Consider the following 20675-nt stretch of genomic DNA (forward strand, 5'->3'; position numbering starts at 1 on the left):
CAAATAGTCTAGGTTTTCTTTCCCTTTTAAAGGAATTAGTAATCATCTCAATGTGTGGAGAGGAGATACTCCAATAACTTATAAAGAATTATTCAATCTTTGGCACGAAATGCAATAGAACGAAGTTTTTGTTTGTTTAAAAAAGATAGGCAATTTTATCGATGACTAAATTTTATATTTTAAAACTAAAATTAGAATAATTAATGCCTTTTGTATTTTGCATAATTTTATGCATGACATTGTTGGACGATGTAGATCGAGAATTAGAACACAAAATTGTTTTTGGTAATGCAAATGCTTGAATAATATCGGCTCGGCGAGGAACTTAGTTATATTTGAATTCATGTGTTCTTTTCGTTATCTTAAAATTGTTGTTTGACATTCACCTGAAAAAATTGTCGTTTGAAACTTTTCGTTACGTTAACAATATAATTTCTTGAATCTGCTTTATTTTTTAGTGATGTTACATATATTTCGATATTTGCACATCAAATTTTACATCACTACAAATTAATGAAAAAATTCAATCTGTCAAAATCTCATTATGTTTTGAATACAAAATTTCATGATATAATAATAAAATTTCACGATATAATTGATGTAAATATGTAAAATATAATAGATGTACTTTTATCATCATATCCTTATTTTGTATTGTACTTGTGTATTTTATTAATAATTGTTGAATTTTGGAATATTGTTAATAATTTTTTTTTTCTTTTTATCGGTATTTGTTACTAGAATTTTGATTTTATTAGAGAGTGATTGCTTTATTGAATTAATTTTTTATGATGACTTTTTTTTTGATGACCAACACCATGAAAAAGTGGATTAGGTCTCTTGTGAGACGGTCTCATGAATCTTTATCTGTGAGACAAGTCAACTGTAGAGGTCTCTTAATTCGTACTTAAAAATTTGCGAAAAAATTTAAAAATTTTCTTTTTCATCAATTAAAATGCCTCATTCATAAATAAACTGATAAATAAAGTTTGATGTTCAAAATAGCAGCGGAAGTAAATGTTTGTTTGCAAAATAATAATTTAAAATAATTCAACAACGAGAAAAATGTTTGAGCCCTAAAATAGTAAATGCTGAAAATGAGGTCCTCGGGTTCCACTACTGCCGACCCTCGATGGCTCACTGGTCCCTGCCCTCGGTCCCGAACTCATCAGTACCTACAACAATCAAGTCTAGTGAGTCTAAAGACTCATCATACATATATCGTAAATAAGAAGTAATAATAATAAAATCGCATGCGAAGGAAAATATCATGTCATGATTAATTGTAATGCGTGCATCATTGAACTGAAATCGTATCATGAATAATTAATATTACGTGCATAACTGAACCGAACTGAACTGAAAGTAGTAAGTGAAATGTTTGCTCCGTAGAGCCCTGTCATAAAATAACGTGTAATAATTTTCTATTGAGATTATGTTACACGCAAGTGGCCCCCTAAACTGCACTGAACTGAACTGACCGGTAACTGACGACCGGGTTAAATAATGTATGTCTGATCAGACTAATGCCACAGTATACTGGGTGGGACCGGTAAGTAGACACAGGGATGAACTGAACTGAACCGGTAAGTGACCACCGGGTGAAGTAATAATAACAGCGAAGTGGCCCCAAGCAATATCACATAAATCTCAAAAATGAATATTTTACATTTTTGCACATAATATAATTAAATATGTAATTAAATATCCTGTATTAATTTTACTGTAAGGGTTGGACCGTTCCCAGGCTCGCTGCGACCTAATTATGTCATGAAAAATATGCAAATGATTTACTTGACCAAACTTTGTAATTGAATCCAAAAACGAGACAATTACGCCTACTGACTTAGTATTTAATCATGACTCCGAGCCAACCCGAACCAACACCGAACCAACATTCAGTCATGATTAAAAATACTCTTAAAATGATGAAATAATGCTCTTAAAGTTGTACAAGTCGAAATCTTGGTGAATGGAGGCCAAAACATGAAACGCTCTTTCGAGAGTCACTTTGGCACATTGCACCGTAAATCCTTGTACGACCTCTAAACTTGACCAAATCACAAACCGCAAAAAACATGACTTTTCTAACATGATGAGGTACTGTCCAGTCCAAGGCCATAGGCTAAAAGCCAACCAAGAACTTAAATGAGCCTCTGAACCGAAGCAGCAAGTTGCTGTCCAGAAATTCCAGCAACCGCACTTGTACTTACATCGCTTCGTTTGCGAGACTATTGGCCATTGGGGCTTGAACCACCGACCAGAGCCTCTTCCCAACATCCTAAGATATGGCTTGAACCATGGCTAAGGGCCTTAGGCCAACCACAATCCAGTCCAACACCTAGGACAACACAAAGCCTCAACCGAGAACTTAAAAATCTGTACCGTGATGTTTCTGAAATTTTATTTTGTTGCTGTCATGCATCGTACCAATGGCCATATGGTTGACCATTGCTTGATCTAGACATCCTGAGGTATGGTATGAACCATGGCTAAGGGCTACAGCGCCGACCAAGATCCACACCAACACCCAAACCGAGAGGACACAAGCAGAATTTTAAAAGGGGTCGAAGGGGCTGTTCTAGTTGTTGATTTGAACACCGATTCACCATGGACCAAGCCTCAAAAGGGCGACTTGGTCACGTCTTAGATATGATAGGGAGGTGTTCTAACCATGGCTATAGGCCCTTAGGGCATCCAAGATCAGAAACACTCCCTTGACAGCAAGCAACAGAAATCGATGCACAATATGGCACTAAGGGTGAGTTGCTGTCAAAACTGAATTTCCAGCGTGCATGGGCTTGAACTATTGGACCAATATGATCCTAACATATCCTAGTACATGTCTAGATACAGCCTTTGGGGCCTAGGATCGAACCACACCCTGAAATAACCAGAAACAACCAACTCGTGAGGTACAAAGGAAAAACCGAAAAATTCTACATGTTCATTTTCTGAAAATAGGTTGATGTATTTCGGTTTTGGTTGAAAAATCATGATCATGTGGTGTTTAAAAATCATAATACGACTTGATTGAAGAGCAAAGAAGAATATATACATGCCTTGGTTTTTGTTTTGAAGAAAACAAAAAGAAACGACGACGCGGCGCGGAGGAGGAAGAGGAGTGCTCTTTTCTATCTTCTTTCTCTCGGTTTTTCTCTAGCTACCTCTCGATTATTTTATCTCAAAATATTCTGAAATTTCGAGTATGGTGATGGAGAGATGGCTAGGGAAAATAAAATGGGAGGTTGCAAGATTGTGGGAGATTAAATGGCAAGGTAATTCTTTTCTATATTAGAGATTGAGGGATAAGGAAATGGTTGTGATATTATTTGATATCAAGGGATTATGAGGGGTATTAAGGAGTGCATTTGGACGTTTTTATGGTCTAGGGACAGGGGAAACAATTGCTTAAATAAATTATTGGTTGGAGATTTAAAGGTGGGGAGAATATCTACCTAGAAAAGATTAAGGAGATAATAAAGAATGAGTTGTCAACTAGTTTAAATCTTTTAAAAGAAGGGAGAGGGGTGATCGATTTTATCAATCAAGGGAGGGTAGGAAATTGTTTTAAATAAATAATTATTAGAGAATTAAAAGGTGAGGGATTTATCTCCAAAAAATGGATAAGGAAAAAAATCAAGTGAAGGGTGGCCAAATATTTTTAAATTAAATAGGAAGAGTGCCGAAATTTTAAGCCAAACATGAGGGTAGGGAATTGCTTGATTAAATGAGGATTTAAATTGAGGGAATTATCTATCATGAAAAGGTTAAGGAAAGATAATAAAAAAATGATTTGTCAAAATAGTTTGAATCTTCTAAATGGAGGGCCGAAAATTGATGATTAAAAGAGGCATAAATATTGCTTAATTATCAATTATTGAAGATTTAGTGTGATATAATTATCTCCCAAGAAAATGGATAAGGGAAGATATTAAATAATTGGATTGACAACTATTCTTAAATTAAATAGAGAGGGCCGAAATTCTTAAGTAAAATAAAGGGAAAATATTTCTTAAATATTGAATTTTAAATCTCTATTGTTTTATCTACCCATTAAATATTTTAGGGAATTAAGGAATTAATTATTGAACTTCATTTACTACTTAACTCAACTTATTTAGATAATTCCTTAAACTTCTTTTACATTAAATTCCCTTATTATTTGACTTAAATAAATTCTAGGAATATTTTCTAAATATTAAAATTTATCTCTTACTCCAACTCCAGTCCGGCTTCACTTAATTAACTGAAAAGCTAATAATTAAACTACCACATGAAATAAATAAATTTAAAGAAAATGATTTAAATATTCATGCAATAAAATCATTTTAATTTAAATATTAGTATTATGCATGACTTATACGTAGTCTGATTTACGGGTTCTACATCAACCCTACCGATATTCACTATAAAAAATAATATTCTTAGCATAAAAAGTAATTTTTTTTTTTATGGATGACCCAAATAAGAGATCAGTCTCACAAAATACGACCCGTGAGACTGTCTTACACAAGTTTTTGCCGAAAAGTGAGCGTCAAAATATTTATTGATTTGATATTTTTATAATAAAACACAATTGTTTAAATATATATATATATATATATTAATTAAAAATTATTCAATATTTTGTTGTAGGTCTAGCTATTCCTCAAAAACTATTCAATATTTTGTTGTAGGTCTAGCTATTTCTCCACAACCAAGAGTAAGTTTCTATAGTAATTTATCCAATTTAAATAAATAAAAATTAAATTTATTTTACTTTGAATTAGACATGGTTATTTTGTTATTACATATTAATATTTTCAATTTCAAAATATATGTTGAATAATAGAATTATTTTTTTTCATTTACAATTTGAAATTCTAAATTTTGTAGACAAACAACATATTTCAAAGTAGTAGATTTAAAATCCATTTTGAAAATTCAATATTCATTCAAAAAAGAGATTCCATGTGTTAGAATAGATGTCCTGTAAGCCAACTGTTAGCTGGGGAATTTATTGATTCAAGTGTAATAAACAATCTTTATTTTAATATAATTTACTTTTTAATGATTTCGTTTTACTTTATCTGTATACCCATGCAAGCAGCATAGATAAAGTCCTGTATTATGCTTTAATACAAATGAATCGTAATTCGATGTTGAAACTCATTTGTAAACACTGCATATTCTAAATTCGTTCCTAGTCGATTCAGCCGCCTAAAACATGGATAAAGGTCGCTTGAGCTTGAGACTAGCATCTGTGATGTTGTGTACTGCGTTTCTTGATAAGAGCGTAAAGATGTCCAAACATGCAGATGAGTAGTCATATGATGATTATATCGAACAACCCTCCCTCGGACTTTCCAAGTGTTTATCATTCATCGAGAGGATAAGTCCGTGGTTATGGTTGTACACCATTAGTCCATACGACCCGGGACAACACTGAGGCTCTATATGCTAGGGCTGTGCTTTGACTCGTTTACCGGCTCCAGGAGAGTCATCAAGTGGTGAGGTGGGGTATAGTTGCGACACAGATAGGAGCCAGTGCATTGTAGTCGGGGATTCACCGCTCACCAACGGGTGTGGATATCCTATGTGATCTGATGTAATGATAGTTCATGGAATCTCTGACCAGAGTATGAGATGTACGTTGGAGAATGAGTTCTCCAATAGTACACGCGTTGCAACTATTAAAGTTATCACATAGTTATCGAATTAATATACAACCCTCGATGAACCAATGATTGCAGATTCGATCTAGATATATGAGATGAAGGGACCGTACTGTACGTTAATCATAATCGACTGGTTCTTGCAGGCACTATCAGTGATACCTAGGGGATCATGGGGCGATGTTACTAGACGCTCTTACCATGATCCGATGGGTGCAATCAGAAATGAGTTCTGACATTCTTGATCAAGGTGTTGATGAAAAGAATGAGGCTAACTAGGGTAAGCCCGAATAAAGGAAATTATCCTGAATCACAAAGAGTTGTGAACCCACGGCTAGCTGTATCCATGAACCATTGAGGGTCACACAAGTACTGGATTATTTTGTCCCCGTTGAGATAATAAATTCAAGAAGTTGAATTTATGAAATTTGGAAAGAATAAATTCAAGGGTTTGAATTTATAAAATTTAAGGATTTAATTTATTAAACTCAAAAGTTGAGTTTATTAAATATTAAATTAAATATAGTGGGAAGTATGTTTAATGGGCTTGTAGGAGACAAGTCCAACATACTAATTAATTAAAGTTCTTAATAGACTTTGATTAATTAATTAAATTAGTTTGACTAGCCCAATTAATTAATCAAGCCCATTAATGTTAATTATGATAATTAGGTCATGGAATTTTTTTAATTTTAAAATTTTTGACCTAAAATCATAGCCTCCACAAAAATTGGATTGTCAGATTTTCGAGACTTATGAGATGCAATTTTTTGGAATCATTAATTAACTTAATTAATTTGATTAGTTAAGTAAAGTAATGATTAGAAATAATAATAAGGATTATTTTTCTTATTAACCAAGAGGCATCCGAAAAGTTTAGAAGTGAATTTCAATTTTTTCGGCTTCTTCCCAATTTCAAAAGACGCTCTCAAAATCCCTTTTCTTTTTCAAGAAAAATTCGGCTTATAGTACTGAGTCGATTTCTTTCGTGTTCTATCTCTACGCAAAACATCTTCCAATTTTCCAATGCAAATTAGAAGAGGAACAAATAATCCGGTCGTGGACATGATTCGGAAATCGAAGAACGTTCGTAGGGATTTACAACAAGAGCTACGTCCGCTAATACCGATGTAGTTGGAGCCAAGTGATTTAATTCACAAAGGTATAATTTTCTAACTCTTTATGATTATTTATTTAATCTAAACCATACGAATGCTCCAAATATATCTTGAATGTCAAGATCTAAAAATTATTAAAACTTCCGCTGCGTTTTGGGCACGAGAAAACCGAGATCCAACACCATGAACAGGAGATTTCAAATCCATTTATTTGAAATCCACTCTCAAATCCAAATCACTCCATCAAAAAACAAATATTCCCCTGTTTGATGCTCAAATATATTATACATTAACATGAAAAAATCGCAGAGTTTACACTTTGAAGAATAAATAATGATTATTGAAGATCATGATTCGAATTCGATGATATTCATAATCATTTCGTGAATTATAAAAAGACAGCTAACATGATAAAACATTGAATTTACATAAATTTGCGACAATATTTTCTTGGATTTCATTTAGTTAATGACCATGTTTATTCGTCAGTCACTTAATATGTATCATTCAATTTTCGTCATCAACTCGGTTTATTTGAATTCTTTCATCCCCACAAAAATGGAAACTCTTCATGAATAGAAAAAGATTAATATGAAAAAAAAATCCAATATTTTGGAATTTACGATTTTTTAAATGCAAACAACATAAAGTTTATCAATTTATTTAAATTTAAATATGGTAATAATATAAAATCGTATTAAAATATATTTCATCCAATTAAATTCAATATGTTGATATAAGAATTATCTATCAATCCACTGCCATATGTCCCGACGTGGGCTTTGGCCCGATGATGTGAATGCAGCCCCAAACGCACACCTCTAGCTTCCAAATATATATCCTCTACAGTACAGCTGCCCAAATTTTCTTCAAAATCGCTCTAACTTCCAAATGAGGAATGAATTGAATAAATTTTTTTTATCGTATAGTTAATAAAGTTGTTGAATGCAGTCAGCAATTTTAAGTGTTGGAGTAGTTGACCATAGATCATTTTTTGTTTCCCTGTTTGTGATCATGAACAGAGTGATAAAATCAATGTGACCTATGTAATTGGATGGACTAGTGATAACACTGGATCTGGCATCGCACGTCGATTAGCTATAGTTAGATTAACGTTATTTTACTTCGTCTTCCTCTGGGTATTTTGTCTGATGTGTGCATGACTCGATGCTAAGTTCTAAAGACTGATCTCAATATCGTCCTTGCTTGTAATCTTCCAAAGAATAGCCTAATGCTTGAGGTTAGCTACCTCTCTTAGTCTTAACCCTCCCCAGTTTATATTAGTCTTGCAAATTTTTCTTTCTAATGGTCTTTAGTTTACTATATGACTATTTTCAAAGTTGTTGCTACTTGGTTGATCTCATTACTGGTCCTTCTGCCTTTGTCATAATTGTTTCTCTTGTCTTCTGTAATGGGGTGTTAAGGCAAAAGCTGAGAAAATCTTGATGCAAAAGCTAATAAGCCTGGGTTACACAAATCCAAAAATCTAATGGACCATCGATCTTCATCGAGGAAGGGCATATTCAGAGTATATATGATTGGCTTTGTTTTCCTAGCATCTGTATCTCTATCAGCATGTGTTTTTAACAGTTGGCATATGTTACATTTTCTTTGCAACACTTTGTCATGAAGACAGTCGATCATTAATTGTGCCGTTTAGTTATTTTTGTACCTATAATTGAACTATATATAATGGTCTTCAACTCTTTACAAAATGTTTTGAAAATTATAAGCACTGTTGAAGTTCAACTTGCGATGGTATTTTTGTGGAGCATTAGCAACCTGTTGGGAATTACACCGAAGAGATGTCGATCACGATGATAATAGTACCCAAATATTGCGGAATAAAATAATCAACAAGAACACAAAGATTTATGTGGTTCACCCAATATAGGCTACGTCCACGGAGCACTGCAACTTTTATAACTGAAAGAAATATTACAACAAGTGTATACACCAATATATTCAATATTTCTCACACTCCCAACCCGAGTATACCGAGAAAATAATTTCTCTAACTCACACAAGAGAATTCCCGCACTCAAGAAAAAAATACACTCTTTTTTTCTATGCACTCTCTTTTTATCAAAGCTGAAAAGCTTTTGATTTTGGGATACAATAACTGAAGGAATTGAGCCCTATTTATAACTAATTCCCTCGTCCAGCTTTCAGATTCTTTCGATGTGGGATACAAATTTTCTTAATTTTTTATTTACGTGGGCCCCATTTCTCACCTAACAATTCTCCCACTTGAAGACTTGATTTCAATTACGTCTTTACATCATCATTGCAGCAGCTCATATCTCCTCATTTATTCTTGCAGTCCAACTTTGAACACAACTTCAGTTTGTCAATGGTTACCGTCTTCGTGAGCATATCGGCTGGATTTTTACTTCCAGGAATCTTCTTCAGCATCAAGACTCCATCTTCCAGCACTGATCTGATGAAATGGTACCTAACATGTATATGCTTTGTCCTAGCATTATAAACAGGATTTTTTGCTAAATGAATAGCACTCTGACTGTCACAGTGTAATGTGCTATCTTCAAGCTTCTGACCCAATTCCTCCAGAAAGGATTTCAACCATATCATCTCCTTGCTAGCTTCTGTAACTGCAACATATTCAGCCTCAGTAGTCGAAAGCGCAACAATCTTTTGCAGCTTAGACACCCAGCTTACAACTGTACCACCTAATGTGAACACATATCCAGTAGTACTTTTCCTGCCATCCAGGTCACCACCCATATCGGCATAGACAAAACCCTGTAAGCCAAATTTTGATCTCATGAAGCATAAAGAACAACTAGCAGTACCTTTCAAATACCTGAGAATCAACTTAACTGCTTCCCAGTGTTGCTTTCCTGGATTACTCATAAACCTGCTCACAACTCCCACTGCATGTGCTATGTCTGGTCTTGTGCACACCATTGCATACATGAGGCTTTCGACAGCAGAAGCATAAGGAACCTTATTCATATAAGCCTGCTCCTGCTCCGTCGATGGTGATTGTGCTTTAGTTAGTTTGAAATGACTAGCCAAAGGAGTACTCACAGATTTAGCTTCATCCATATTAAATCTGCTAACCACCTTTTTCACGTACTCTTCTTGAGATAACTTCAAGAATCCGTTCACCCGGTCTCTAAAGATCCTCATTCCAAGGCTTTTCTTTGCAGCACCCAAATCCTTCATGACAAATTCCTTTGATAAATCTTTCTTGAGTTTATCAATTTCTTCCAGACAAGCTCCAGCTATCAGCATATCATCTACATATAGCAGTAGTATGATATAAGAACCGTCAAACTTTTTCACATAACAGCAGTGATCATCTTGACACCTTAGGAAACCATTTTCACTCACGAATCCATCAAACTTCTTGTACCACTGTCTTGGAGCTTGTTTGAGACCGTACAAGCTCTTCTGAAGTTTGCACATCATTCTCTCTTTTCCCCGTACTTCAAAGCTCTGTGGCTGCTTCATATAAATTTCTTCATCTAGGTCACCGTGCAGAAACACAGTCTTTACATCCAACTGCTCCAAATGTAAGTCTTCATTCGCCACTAGTCCAAGTACTGTCCTGATAGTGGTTAATTTAACCACCGGAGAGAAAATCTCGGTGTAATCGATTCTTTCCTGTTGTTGGAAGCCTTTTACAACAAGTCTTGCCTTGTACCGCTTGCTACCATCATGCTCTTCTTTTAACCGGTACATCCACTTGTTATGTAACGCTTTTTTGCCTTGGGGAAGTTCTGTCAACTCCCACGTCTGATTGGATGACAGTGAATCCATCTCATCTTCCATGGCCAACTCCCACTTGGTTGAACCATCATTTTGCATTGCCTCTTCATAGGTCTCCGGTTCACCTTTGACTGTCAGCAAAATATAGTGAAGTGCAGGGGATTATCTATCAGGTGGTCTAATGGTTCTCAAAGATCTCCTGAGTTTAATCACAGGAGTTTGTGGGTCATCATCTTGTGCAGTTTCTTCTTCACCTTCCTGGTTACTGGTTTTCGATTCATTCACAAGAATATATGTCAATGGCACTTCATCAGTCTTCTTGACTTCAGGACATTCATCTCCAGCTCCAATGTCTGACTTGTCCTTGTACAGAAGTTGCTCACTAAAGATTACATCCTTGCTCCTAATGATCTTCCGATTTTTGTCATCCCCGAAACGATAACCAAACTCATTATCTCCATAACCAATAAAGAAGCACTTCTTTGATTTCGGATCAAGTTTTGTTCTGCTTGCTGAATCAATATGAACATAGGATAGACATCCAAACACTTTCAACAGAGAAAGGTTTACTTCTTTGCCGCTCCAAACCTCTTCGGGTATTTTGTAGTCCAGTGGTACCGAAGGTCCTTTGTTGATCAGATATGCTGCAGTGTTAATAGCATCAGCCCAGAATGATTTTGGCAATCCAGAATGCAATCTCATGCTCCTTGCGCGTTCATTCAAGGTCCTGTTCATCTTTTCAGCTACACCATTCTGTTGAGGTGTATCAGGAATGGTTTTCTCCATCTTGATCCCGTTCTGTGCACAATATTTCTTGAACTCATCATCTTCATATTCTCCACCATTGTCTGACCTTAAGCACTTCACCTTCAAGTTGGTCTCATTTTCCACCATGGCTTTCCACCTTTTAAAGGTCCGTAAACATAAGATTTATTTTTTCAGAAAATAAACCCAAAATTTTCTACTCAAATCGTAAATGAATGTGACATAGTATCTCGAGCCTCCAAAGGATGTCACAGGAGATAGTCCCCATACATCAGTATGAAAAAGCTCCAACTTTGCTGCTTTCGGTTCTCTACCGTCTTTTGAAAAGCTCACCTTCTTCTGCTTTCCAAAGATACAGCTTTCACATAGTTGGTGTTCAACAGTCTTTAATTCTGGTAGCTTTCCTTTTAACACCAACAGCTTCATTCCCTTCTCACTCATGTGTCCAAGTCTATAATGCCATAGACTTGAATTAGCTCCAGCATCCACAGCTGCTAATGTGTCTCTGCAACTGGAAGTCATATACAGTGTTCCGGTTTTCTTTCCTCGAGTAACAATCATGGCTCCTTTGTTCACTTTTCAGGAACCATCACCGAAGGTCATATTGTGGCCTTCATCTTCGAGCTGTCCTACCGAGATCAGATTGCATGTCAATTTTGGTACATGTCTGACCTTGTTGATTTTTCAGACAGATCCATTTGACATCTTCATCCGTACATCACCCATACCAACAATTTCCAAAGGTTTTCCATCAGCCAGAAAACCTTTTCTGTAATCGCCAGCGATGTAATTATCAAATACATCGCGATCACCAGTGGTATGAAACGAAGCTCCCGAGTCCATAACCCAAGAATCAACAGGGTTTTACATGGATAATAGCAGAGCATCATGTACTTCCTCTGTAACGCCCCGAAAATTTTAAGGTCCACGCAAACAACGTGCATGTAATTATTAAATTCTTTTGTATTTTAATTAAATGTTTTAATTGCACTAATTAATTATGTTGTGCATATTCGCATGTTTAAAATATATTTTTAAAGGTTATTCGAGTTGCGATCGAGGAACGGAGACCGAGGGCTGAAAAATTGTAAAATATTTTTTATTAAATAATTGTTTTTAATTATTTAAATTATGGGTGTTGTTTTTATCATTTTTAAAAATATGGGGTTTTGAGGTGATTTTATACGTCGGGACGTAAATTTTATCGGTGTTGGTTTTTCAACAAAAATACGAACGTTTTAGCAACCCGGCTAATAAATTCACATATTTAATTAAAGAAAAACCTTTTTAATGTTTTAATTATATCCTAATCAAACACTAATGGGCTTAATTTGAAGCTTAAAATGCCTAAAGCCTAGTTAGTGGAGTAATTAGTATAAAAAAAAAAAACACTAAAACCCTATGCTTGCACACAAAAACTCACGCCTCACAATTTTAAAAATTCAGAATTCTTCCCAAGTGCACACCACTCACGGCACATCACAAACAAAAAAAAATTCAGAAGTCTTTTTTCGAAGGGTTCAAGAAGGAAGCAAGCCTTGGTTTCGATCCGTTCTTCGTCGTCAACGGTTTTTCGTGCGTTTAAAACGCAAAGGCACGCCATACATCTCCTTTTCTCATCCATCATATCATATATTGTTTTAAATATTGTATGCTCGAAGAACATGAACTTATTTTCAGTATTTTCGAAATTGTGGCATGAACAAGAGGAAAACTCATGATCCCATGTTTTAAAATCATGTTTTTATATTGTTTAAGGGGCTGCCATGAATTAGGATGTTAAGGGGCAAGTTTTACACAAGTTTTAAAGGTCTAGAATCACACCAATAGGCTGCACAAAGAAGAGAAAACAAGCTGGAACCACCGAGAAAAAAATACAGAAAGGGGCCGAAGGTGTTGTTGTATTTGCAAGGGGCATGGGGTCGGTTCTTTTGCATGGGGCTTAGGGGCTTGACCAGGTCTTGAGGAGGGCTAGTTTGGGACGGGGCTAGGTCCTAGGAAGAGTCCTAGCATGGCTAGGACTCGTGCATCAGGCTAGGGAAGAGTCCACGCAGTAAAGGACTCTTCCCGTAAATTGATGGGGGTTGGCCGAGATTTGCAAGGGAATGGCTCGGTTGATGGCTGGGCTAGGTGGTCTGGCCATGAGTTGGTGCAGGGTGGCTCGATGGGGCTCGAGCCAAACACAGAAAACGTGAGGGAGAAGAATTTGGCAGAAAGTTGAGCGTGAGGTTGCTGTCAAGGTTCAGTGGCTTCGCTGCTGGGTTTAAGGGGATGAGCTGGTCTGGGCTAGGTCTGGGCGTGGCCAGGGGAGGTTAGGGTCATGAGGGGTCAAGTGGTTAAGGGCTGGAGGGATCCTAGTTGGCTAGGAGTCCTAAGATAGGCTAGAAGGCACTCACGCACACATGCAGAATATTGGCTCAAGTTTCAGCAGGTTTTGGGAGTGGGCCAAGGCTGTTTTTTTTGGGCTGGGCTTGCACAGTAGGGTCCCTAGCTGGGTTGACTAGGTTTTGGCTCAAGGTGGCTTGGTCGCGGCTGGAGTAAATTGGGAGATGGCTCGGTGGTTTTGATTAGTGGTCAATATTTCGAATTTTAGAACAAAAATTGAATCCATGGGTCCACGGGGGTGGCTCATGACTTAGAAGAGTAGAATAAATATTAAAAATGCTATGTTTAAAATTTGGGATCAAAATGATGAGTTATGGATTTATTCGGGATTTAATCGCCGCACGAAACGCTAATTAACGAGTTAATTGAAAAGCCTAGTTTAAGTTTTATAAAATTATGAAAAATTATATTTAAGCTTAAATAATTATTAAAAGTCTAAGTTTTTAATTTATGAATTTTATATTAAAGTTTGGGATTTTTCGGGATTAAAACACCGTCAAAACAATTAATAGATGATAAATGAAAAAGTCTAATATTTAAGCTAAATAAAATTATGGGAAAATTAATTTAGGTTTAAATAATTATTTGGGACATGTTAGAGTCAATGAATTCAAGAAAAAGTCAAATGCAAAAAATTTCGAGTCCAGGGGTAAAACGGTCTTTTTACACCTGAAAATTAGTAAACGTCATGGCAGTGCCCTAAATGCTATTTTCATGATATATGATTATTTTTAAATGTTTATGAAATGTTCATGATTAAATTATGATTTTTAAATGTCTATGGGATTTTATGATTTAAGGAAGACATTTAAAATACATGTTGCATGCTTGGTTTCAAAAATGAAAAATGTAAAGGTTATTCATGATTTTCATAAAGTGATGTGAATGAAAAATGTTGAAGGAGGTGAAGTGATTGTGACTAATTCGTTAATAATGGCGATGTCGTGAGGGTGATGGTCCCAATGGGAGCCCGACGATCGTGTTTCCATTATTGCGAATATGAGGTTATGAGATTTGAGGAAGAATGGGAATATCGTGAGGGAGAAGGCTCCAGAGGGAGCCCATTTATGGGAGAAGGCCCCAGAGGGAGCCCCGACGATCGTATTTCTATTCGATCATGTTAGGCCAAGGCTCAGTTGACCGGTGAGAGCGTCGCTGATGTCCGCGCCGCCCAGTACTGTGGTTATATTTAGATGGATCCATCGATCATGTTATGTGAGGAAAGTCACAATTAACGATCTGAATTCAACAAAGGAAAAGGAAAAGAAAAATGTTTATGATCACGAAAAATGTTTTATGTTATGTCATGTTGAGGAAAAAAGGAAAAAAGTTAAGGTTTATGTTATGCATGTCATGAAAATGTTTTTATTTAAATTTTTTGCATCATGAAAATGTTTAAGAAAATGTTCATGTTTAAAGTTTATGCATCTTCATGAAAACGATATTTTAAGTACAAGTAATTTTCACTGTTGCATGTGGTTTTATATGTATTATTTGTTATAAAGATTATGGTGTGTTAAGTCTTTAGACTCACTAGGTGTGATGGATGCAGGTTATCATGATAATGCTAATGGAGGTCTTGATGGTTGATCCGACTGGACTGGAGGTGCACATGACCCGAGGACCGACTCTAGTTTCCGCATATATGTTATGATTTATGTTAAAAGATTTTATGACTTTTATCATGATTATGAGTGGTTTTTGAGAGGCTATAGTATGGGCTATACTTTTCAAATGTTATTTTTAGATTTAGAAAAATGTTAGTTGGTTGTTTATTTTAAAATGATGTCAAAAATATTTTATGAAATTTTATGGTTCGGCTGAATGCTATGTGAAGTTAAAAAAAAAAAATTCTAGTACTTTTAAAGCAATAAGAAAGGGCAGGACGTTTTATCCTCAGTGATAGCATTGGCATTATTCTTCGTTGATCTGCAGTTCTTTTTCAGGTGATCAGTCTCACCAAAGCTCCAGCGCTTCATATTCTTTTCAAAGATGTTTTTGTCTTTTCCATTTCTTGACTTGGATCTACCGCGTCATCGGTTGGAACTCCTTTCACCACTCCTGTCTCTACCTCGGTTATTAAGATTTAGAGCAGATCTCGATGATGTTGCTTCACCCGAGTCTTTCCTGCGAACTTCTTCAGCAAGGATTTGATCTCTAACATAATTGAGTTGTAGTTTTCCTTTTCCAACAGAGTTACTAACCGCTGCCCGCATCGGTTCCCAATTGTCTGGTAAAGACGCCAGAAGAATAAGTGCCCGAATCTCATCATCAAATTTGATGTCCACCGATGTCAACTGGGAGACAATCGTGTTGAATTTATTTATGTGTTTTGCCACCGAAGCATCTTCTCCCATCTTCAAGTCGAATAACTTCTTCAAATTGAATAACTTCTTCATGAGATGTACTTTGTTGTTTGCTGATGGCTTCTCGTACATGTCTGATAGAATGGTCATCATCTCCTCCGTGGTTTTGGCCTCCGCCACGTTATGTGCCACGTTCTTTGTTAGGGTCAATCGTATGACACCTAAAACCTGTCGGTCAAGGAGCTCCCAATCATCATCCTCCATCTTTTCCGGTTTCTTTCCTGATTGAGGTTGATGCAGCTTCTTACTGTACAGATAATCTCTTATCTATAACCACCAGAACGAAAAATCTGTTCCGTCGAACTTGTTGATTCTCGGTCCCGATCCATCATTTCCGGCCATCACTTCTCTAGCCTTAGCAAAAAATCTAAAAAATCTTTTCTGATGTGGAAGATCAGACAAAGTTGCAACCACAGAGCATACTCAGAATTCTTAAGAATTTTCACATCAAGGCTCTGATACCAGTTGTTCGGGAATTACACCGAAGAGATGTCGATCACGATGATAATAGTACCCAAATATTGCGGAATAAAATAACCAACAAGAACACAAAGATTTACGTGGTTCACCCAATATAGGCTACGTCCACGGGCAACTTTTATAACTGGAAGAAATATTACAACAAGTGTATACACCAATACACTCAATATTTCTCACACTCCCAACCCGAGTATACCGAGATAAATAATTTCTCTAACTCACACAAGAGAATTCCCGCACTCAAGAAAAAAATACACACTTTTTTTATGCATTCTCTTTTTATCAAAACTGAAAAACTTTTGATTTTAAGATACAACAATTGAAGGAATTGAGCTCTATTTATAATTAATTCACTCGTCCAGCTTCATATTCTTTCGATGTGGGATACAAATTTTCTTAATTTTTTATTTACGTGGGCCCCATTACTCACTTAACACAACCACATGGCGATTGACATACCTCCGCATCTATTAGGCAGATGTTTTCCATTAGCAACCTGTAAACCTTTACTTCATTGATTGAAATAACCATGAGAGTCGGAAGATGAGTCAGCTATCCATATATTGTGTTTGATACGCCGAAGGAGCGTGAAGCTAAACCAATATTTAGTTGCAGGATAAGGGCGAAAGGGTTTAAGTTCGGTCATCACTGTCATGATCATCAGTTTATCTTGCAGGATAAAGCCTTCACACGTTGATGTTGTATGTAAATTTTTCTATGGCATTATTCTTTTGGAGGAGCCAAGTAGGGTTGTCGCAATCACTATGAAGCCTTGAAGAGAAGTATGCTCGAAAGATGTCTTCTAAAGATAAAGTTTAACTCCATTAAACTGAAATTTAAAAATCGTACTTCATAAAAAGATAAGATGGAAAAATATCCAGGTCACAAGAACCCCAAACTTTTCTTAAAAATAGAACCGTCAAAATGGGCTAGACCTCAATGAGGACCCACTCACTTAGCTAAATGGTGGGTTGTGGACTAGTCCGTCTAATAAAACTAAAAACTGGTGGTCAACCTGTCACCCACCAAATATAAGGTTGCGAGCTAGTCCGTCCCCGCTAGCCCGTTGGCTCTATTATAAATTCAAATCTGATCGAGTGTTTGTTGTAAATAAAATATCAGCTAGTTAATTTTTGATGCAACTCCCGTCAAATAATAACTTCTTATTAACTGGTGTCATGTTTAATTATTAGATGTTGAATATGTCTTTTTTTGGAGGAATTCATTGCACACCATTATCATCTTTCATGAATTGTTGAATTTCATGTGCATTAATTATCATAGTTCTCAAGCCTTTGTTTCATTCACTCGAGTTGACACTAATCCTTTGCGTAATGAAAGTTCACGTATTAAAACTGCATAATTCAATGGTTCAATCGTACACGGTACAACAACAAATATACAGAACAAATAAACATACAAATTCTACTTTTCTTTAGTATTTCAACTGCACAAGAAACGCATCTAAATAGGCACAACCACACACACAAAACAAACATTTGATTATTCGCGACCTACCCTATTTCGGTATTTTCTTGGACAAGGAGTAAACAGAGAGCAAAACAAGCAACACGAGCACGATGGATCCGAACAAGGATATGGCGATAGAAGCTCCGACGTGTCTGCAGAACTTTCCATATTTGTCGCACACTTTCATCCAAAAAACATGGGAATCGCCCTTCAAACCAATGTAAGCAACTCCACCGGCAGCTCCAGTTGCTGAAGCCAAAATTCCTAGCAGCAACTGCAAACACAAACATTGTCACTTTTGTTGCATTCATTATTACCTCAATTCTTTTTCTTTTTGATAACTAATGCCCTGACTCCAATGGCCCGTATAAGCCAAACTCGACACAATGATAAACTATCTTGTATCCATACTCGCAATTTACCACTCAAATTCCTGAGTATATCGATTGTAACATCTTATAAACTTAAGAGAAGCTCTATGTATGACAGACGTCAGACGGGTGTTGTGACAAAACTTACCACATCCAGTATGACAAAATGAGACAGCGCCTTTGTGAAGCAGCCAGGCTTGAGTAGAGAGTAGAAGGATAATAGCGTCGAGATAATGGCGTAAAAGCCTGTAACTGAGAGTGCTGCAACTAAGTATCTGCACAGAGTTCAACATCTTAGTTTTGAAGTAATTTTAAAATCATTCCATGTCTACGGACACCAAGTTTTCAGATGCTTGGAGCGAGATTTCGAGATCCAATTGTAACAAATTTTGTCTCAAATTTAAAAAAAAATCCATAATTTTTACATATTTTTTAGTTTTTTTTGAGTGAGAATATATTATATATACATATATTTATACGTACTCCATGAATGCCAATCAATCGAAGGGTCCCCATTGAAGAAAAAAGTCTTGAATAGAAAGGTCGAGTAATTCCAAAGTTTATTTGCGATATTTTTGGGTGCACATGTGTCTTTTCATTTCAGGTGATGGGAATATTTTGTAGTGGAATAAAGTTTATATTTAGGGAAAAAAATTGATTTAATTATGATTATTATTACATTAAAAATTTATTTTTTATTTACCATAAATTAAACTAGTCAAGCTTGATTGAGTAGTAATGAAATAAATAAGATGAAAATTCAGCTTATAAATAATTTTAAATTCAGAAAAATAAATATTTAAGATTCGAACTCAAATCAGGAATTAAACTACATAAGCTTGTACTTTAATCAAATCATAATGGGCTAGTAAAGAATATTTATTTGGAAAAGATTGAATAAATACTGGCAGCCACCAAGGAAATTTGTCAAAGATTTAATAAATCTTTGGTGGGAATATACCTTTTCTGCACAGTAACTAAATAAATTATTGCAGATTCGAGAATATATATCAAGTTCATTTAATTGTGACAAATTTTTCTTTTGATTTTAAAATATATATATATAAAATATGGCAAATATAATATTTCAAAAGTCATAATAACGTATTTTTATTAAATTTTTAACCAAAATCTAATCGTACAGTTTATACTTTACACACTAGTTTGCACATATACAAGTACTTAAGAATCAGATTCAACTCCATTAATTTTTTTTTGTAGTTGGGTGAAGGGTTTGTTACTGGTATATCTTGAACTTGAAACCTCGTCTTAAATTTGAGATCTTGGTGTCGATTAAGCTACAATCCATCCGCATGCCATGCAGATTTTAGACGAAATATAACTTACATAAGAGCTGGTGAGTGGTTGAATTTGGCAACCCTCGTAAACGGTATTGGAAATTGAGGAAACAGCAATATCTTCGTTTGCTTGCTAGTGACGAGCAACACAACAGCCACAAGCGCCGAAGCAAACAACAATAACCTCAACACAACCTCAACCAAGGCAAAGTACTTGGTAGCCACAGCATCTGCCGAGGTTTTTGACTCCGATGGTGGTGGTTCCGCCTTCTCGGACACTAGCACCACCTTTTCCGTAGTCTCTGTGGTTGCCATGGAAATATCTGTGTTTCTTGTTCTTAATGATTTATTGCAGACAAACTTTAGTTGGATAACAAAAGTTTTAAGTGTGAAAGATGTTATGTTTATTGGATAAGAATATGTGTGGTATTATATAGAAAGGGGTGTGTTTGATTGGTTGGAGTTTCCCATACGGCAAGCAGCAAGTTGATATACCGGACTGAAAGATTGTTATAACTTTACTAAAAGTTACCAAGTGATAATAGTGTAATTCTAATCTTTTAATTTATACAACAAATCCAAACGTCACATGTTGCTTAATATTTTCCTCACTTCAAAAAATTTGTCTTAAATTTCCTTTTAATTCAGACCATAGCCATTTGGGAATTTGCAAGGGTCTATATATAATTATATATCCACTTACATATAAATATATCATTTCCAATTGTGAATTTTCTTATATGTCCTTCTTTATCTAGCTTAACAAGTTGTATTCTTATATGGGTTAACTTGTAATTTTTTTGCTTATCTTAAATAACTATAACTAATTACTTATTATTAACATAAGAGCATTAATATTCATTGAAAACATTAAATTCATTTCTACTTTTTCCGTCTTGTGGTTCTACATGACTTCTTATTTTTTTCCAAAGTTCGGTTAATTATGGTCACTTTTCACAAAATTTGAAAATTATATCTTGGTCTCTAAGGATTTATTTTGATGGTTATTTTGAATCCCTCTATCCAAATT

The 20675-nt window shown here is 35.5% G+C and overlaps 1 protein-coding gene and 2 long non-coding RNA genes across 3 annotated transcripts; 1 reads left to right on the top strand and 2 right to left on the bottom strand.

The window, feature by feature from the left end:
- The first annotated feature begins 7932 nt into the window (after positions 1-7932).
- LOC140979516 (uncharacterized) lies at positions 7933-8490 on the top strand. The gene is made up of 2 exons (XR_012175754.1): positions 7933-8015; positions 8200-8490. It is a non-coding gene; the product is annotated as an uncharacterized lncRNA (long non-coding RNA).
- On the bottom strand, positions 8344-17391 carry LOC140979517 (uncharacterized). The gene is made up of 2 exons (XR_012175755.1): positions 16947-17391; positions 8344-8557 (listed from the first exon to the last, which is right to left on the bottom strand). It is a non-coding gene; the product is annotated as an uncharacterized lncRNA (long non-coding RNA).
- Positions 17392-17832: 441 nt separating this feature from the next.
- Positions 17833-20094, bottom strand: LOC140978326 (CASP-like protein 1). The gene is made up of 3 exons (XM_073443259.1): positions 19695-20094; positions 18496-18622; positions 17833-18250 (listed from the first exon to the last, which is right to left on the bottom strand). The coding sequence occupies exons 1-3, from the start codon at positions 19958-19960 to the stop codon at positions 18026-18028; spliced, it is 618 nt and encodes a 205-aa protein (XP_073299360.1). The 5' UTR covers positions 19961-20094; the 3' UTR covers positions 17833-18025.
- Between the last annotated feature and the right edge of the window lie 581 nt (positions 20095-20675).

This window comes from Primulina huaijiensis, chromosome 6, assembly GCF_012295235.1.
Source record: "Primulina huaijiensis isolate GDHJ02 chromosome 6, ASM1229523v2, whole genome shotgun sequence".
Classification (NCBI taxonomy): domain Eukaryota; kingdom Viridiplantae; phylum Streptophyta; class Magnoliopsida; order Lamiales; family Gesneriaceae; genus Primulina; species Primulina huaijiensis.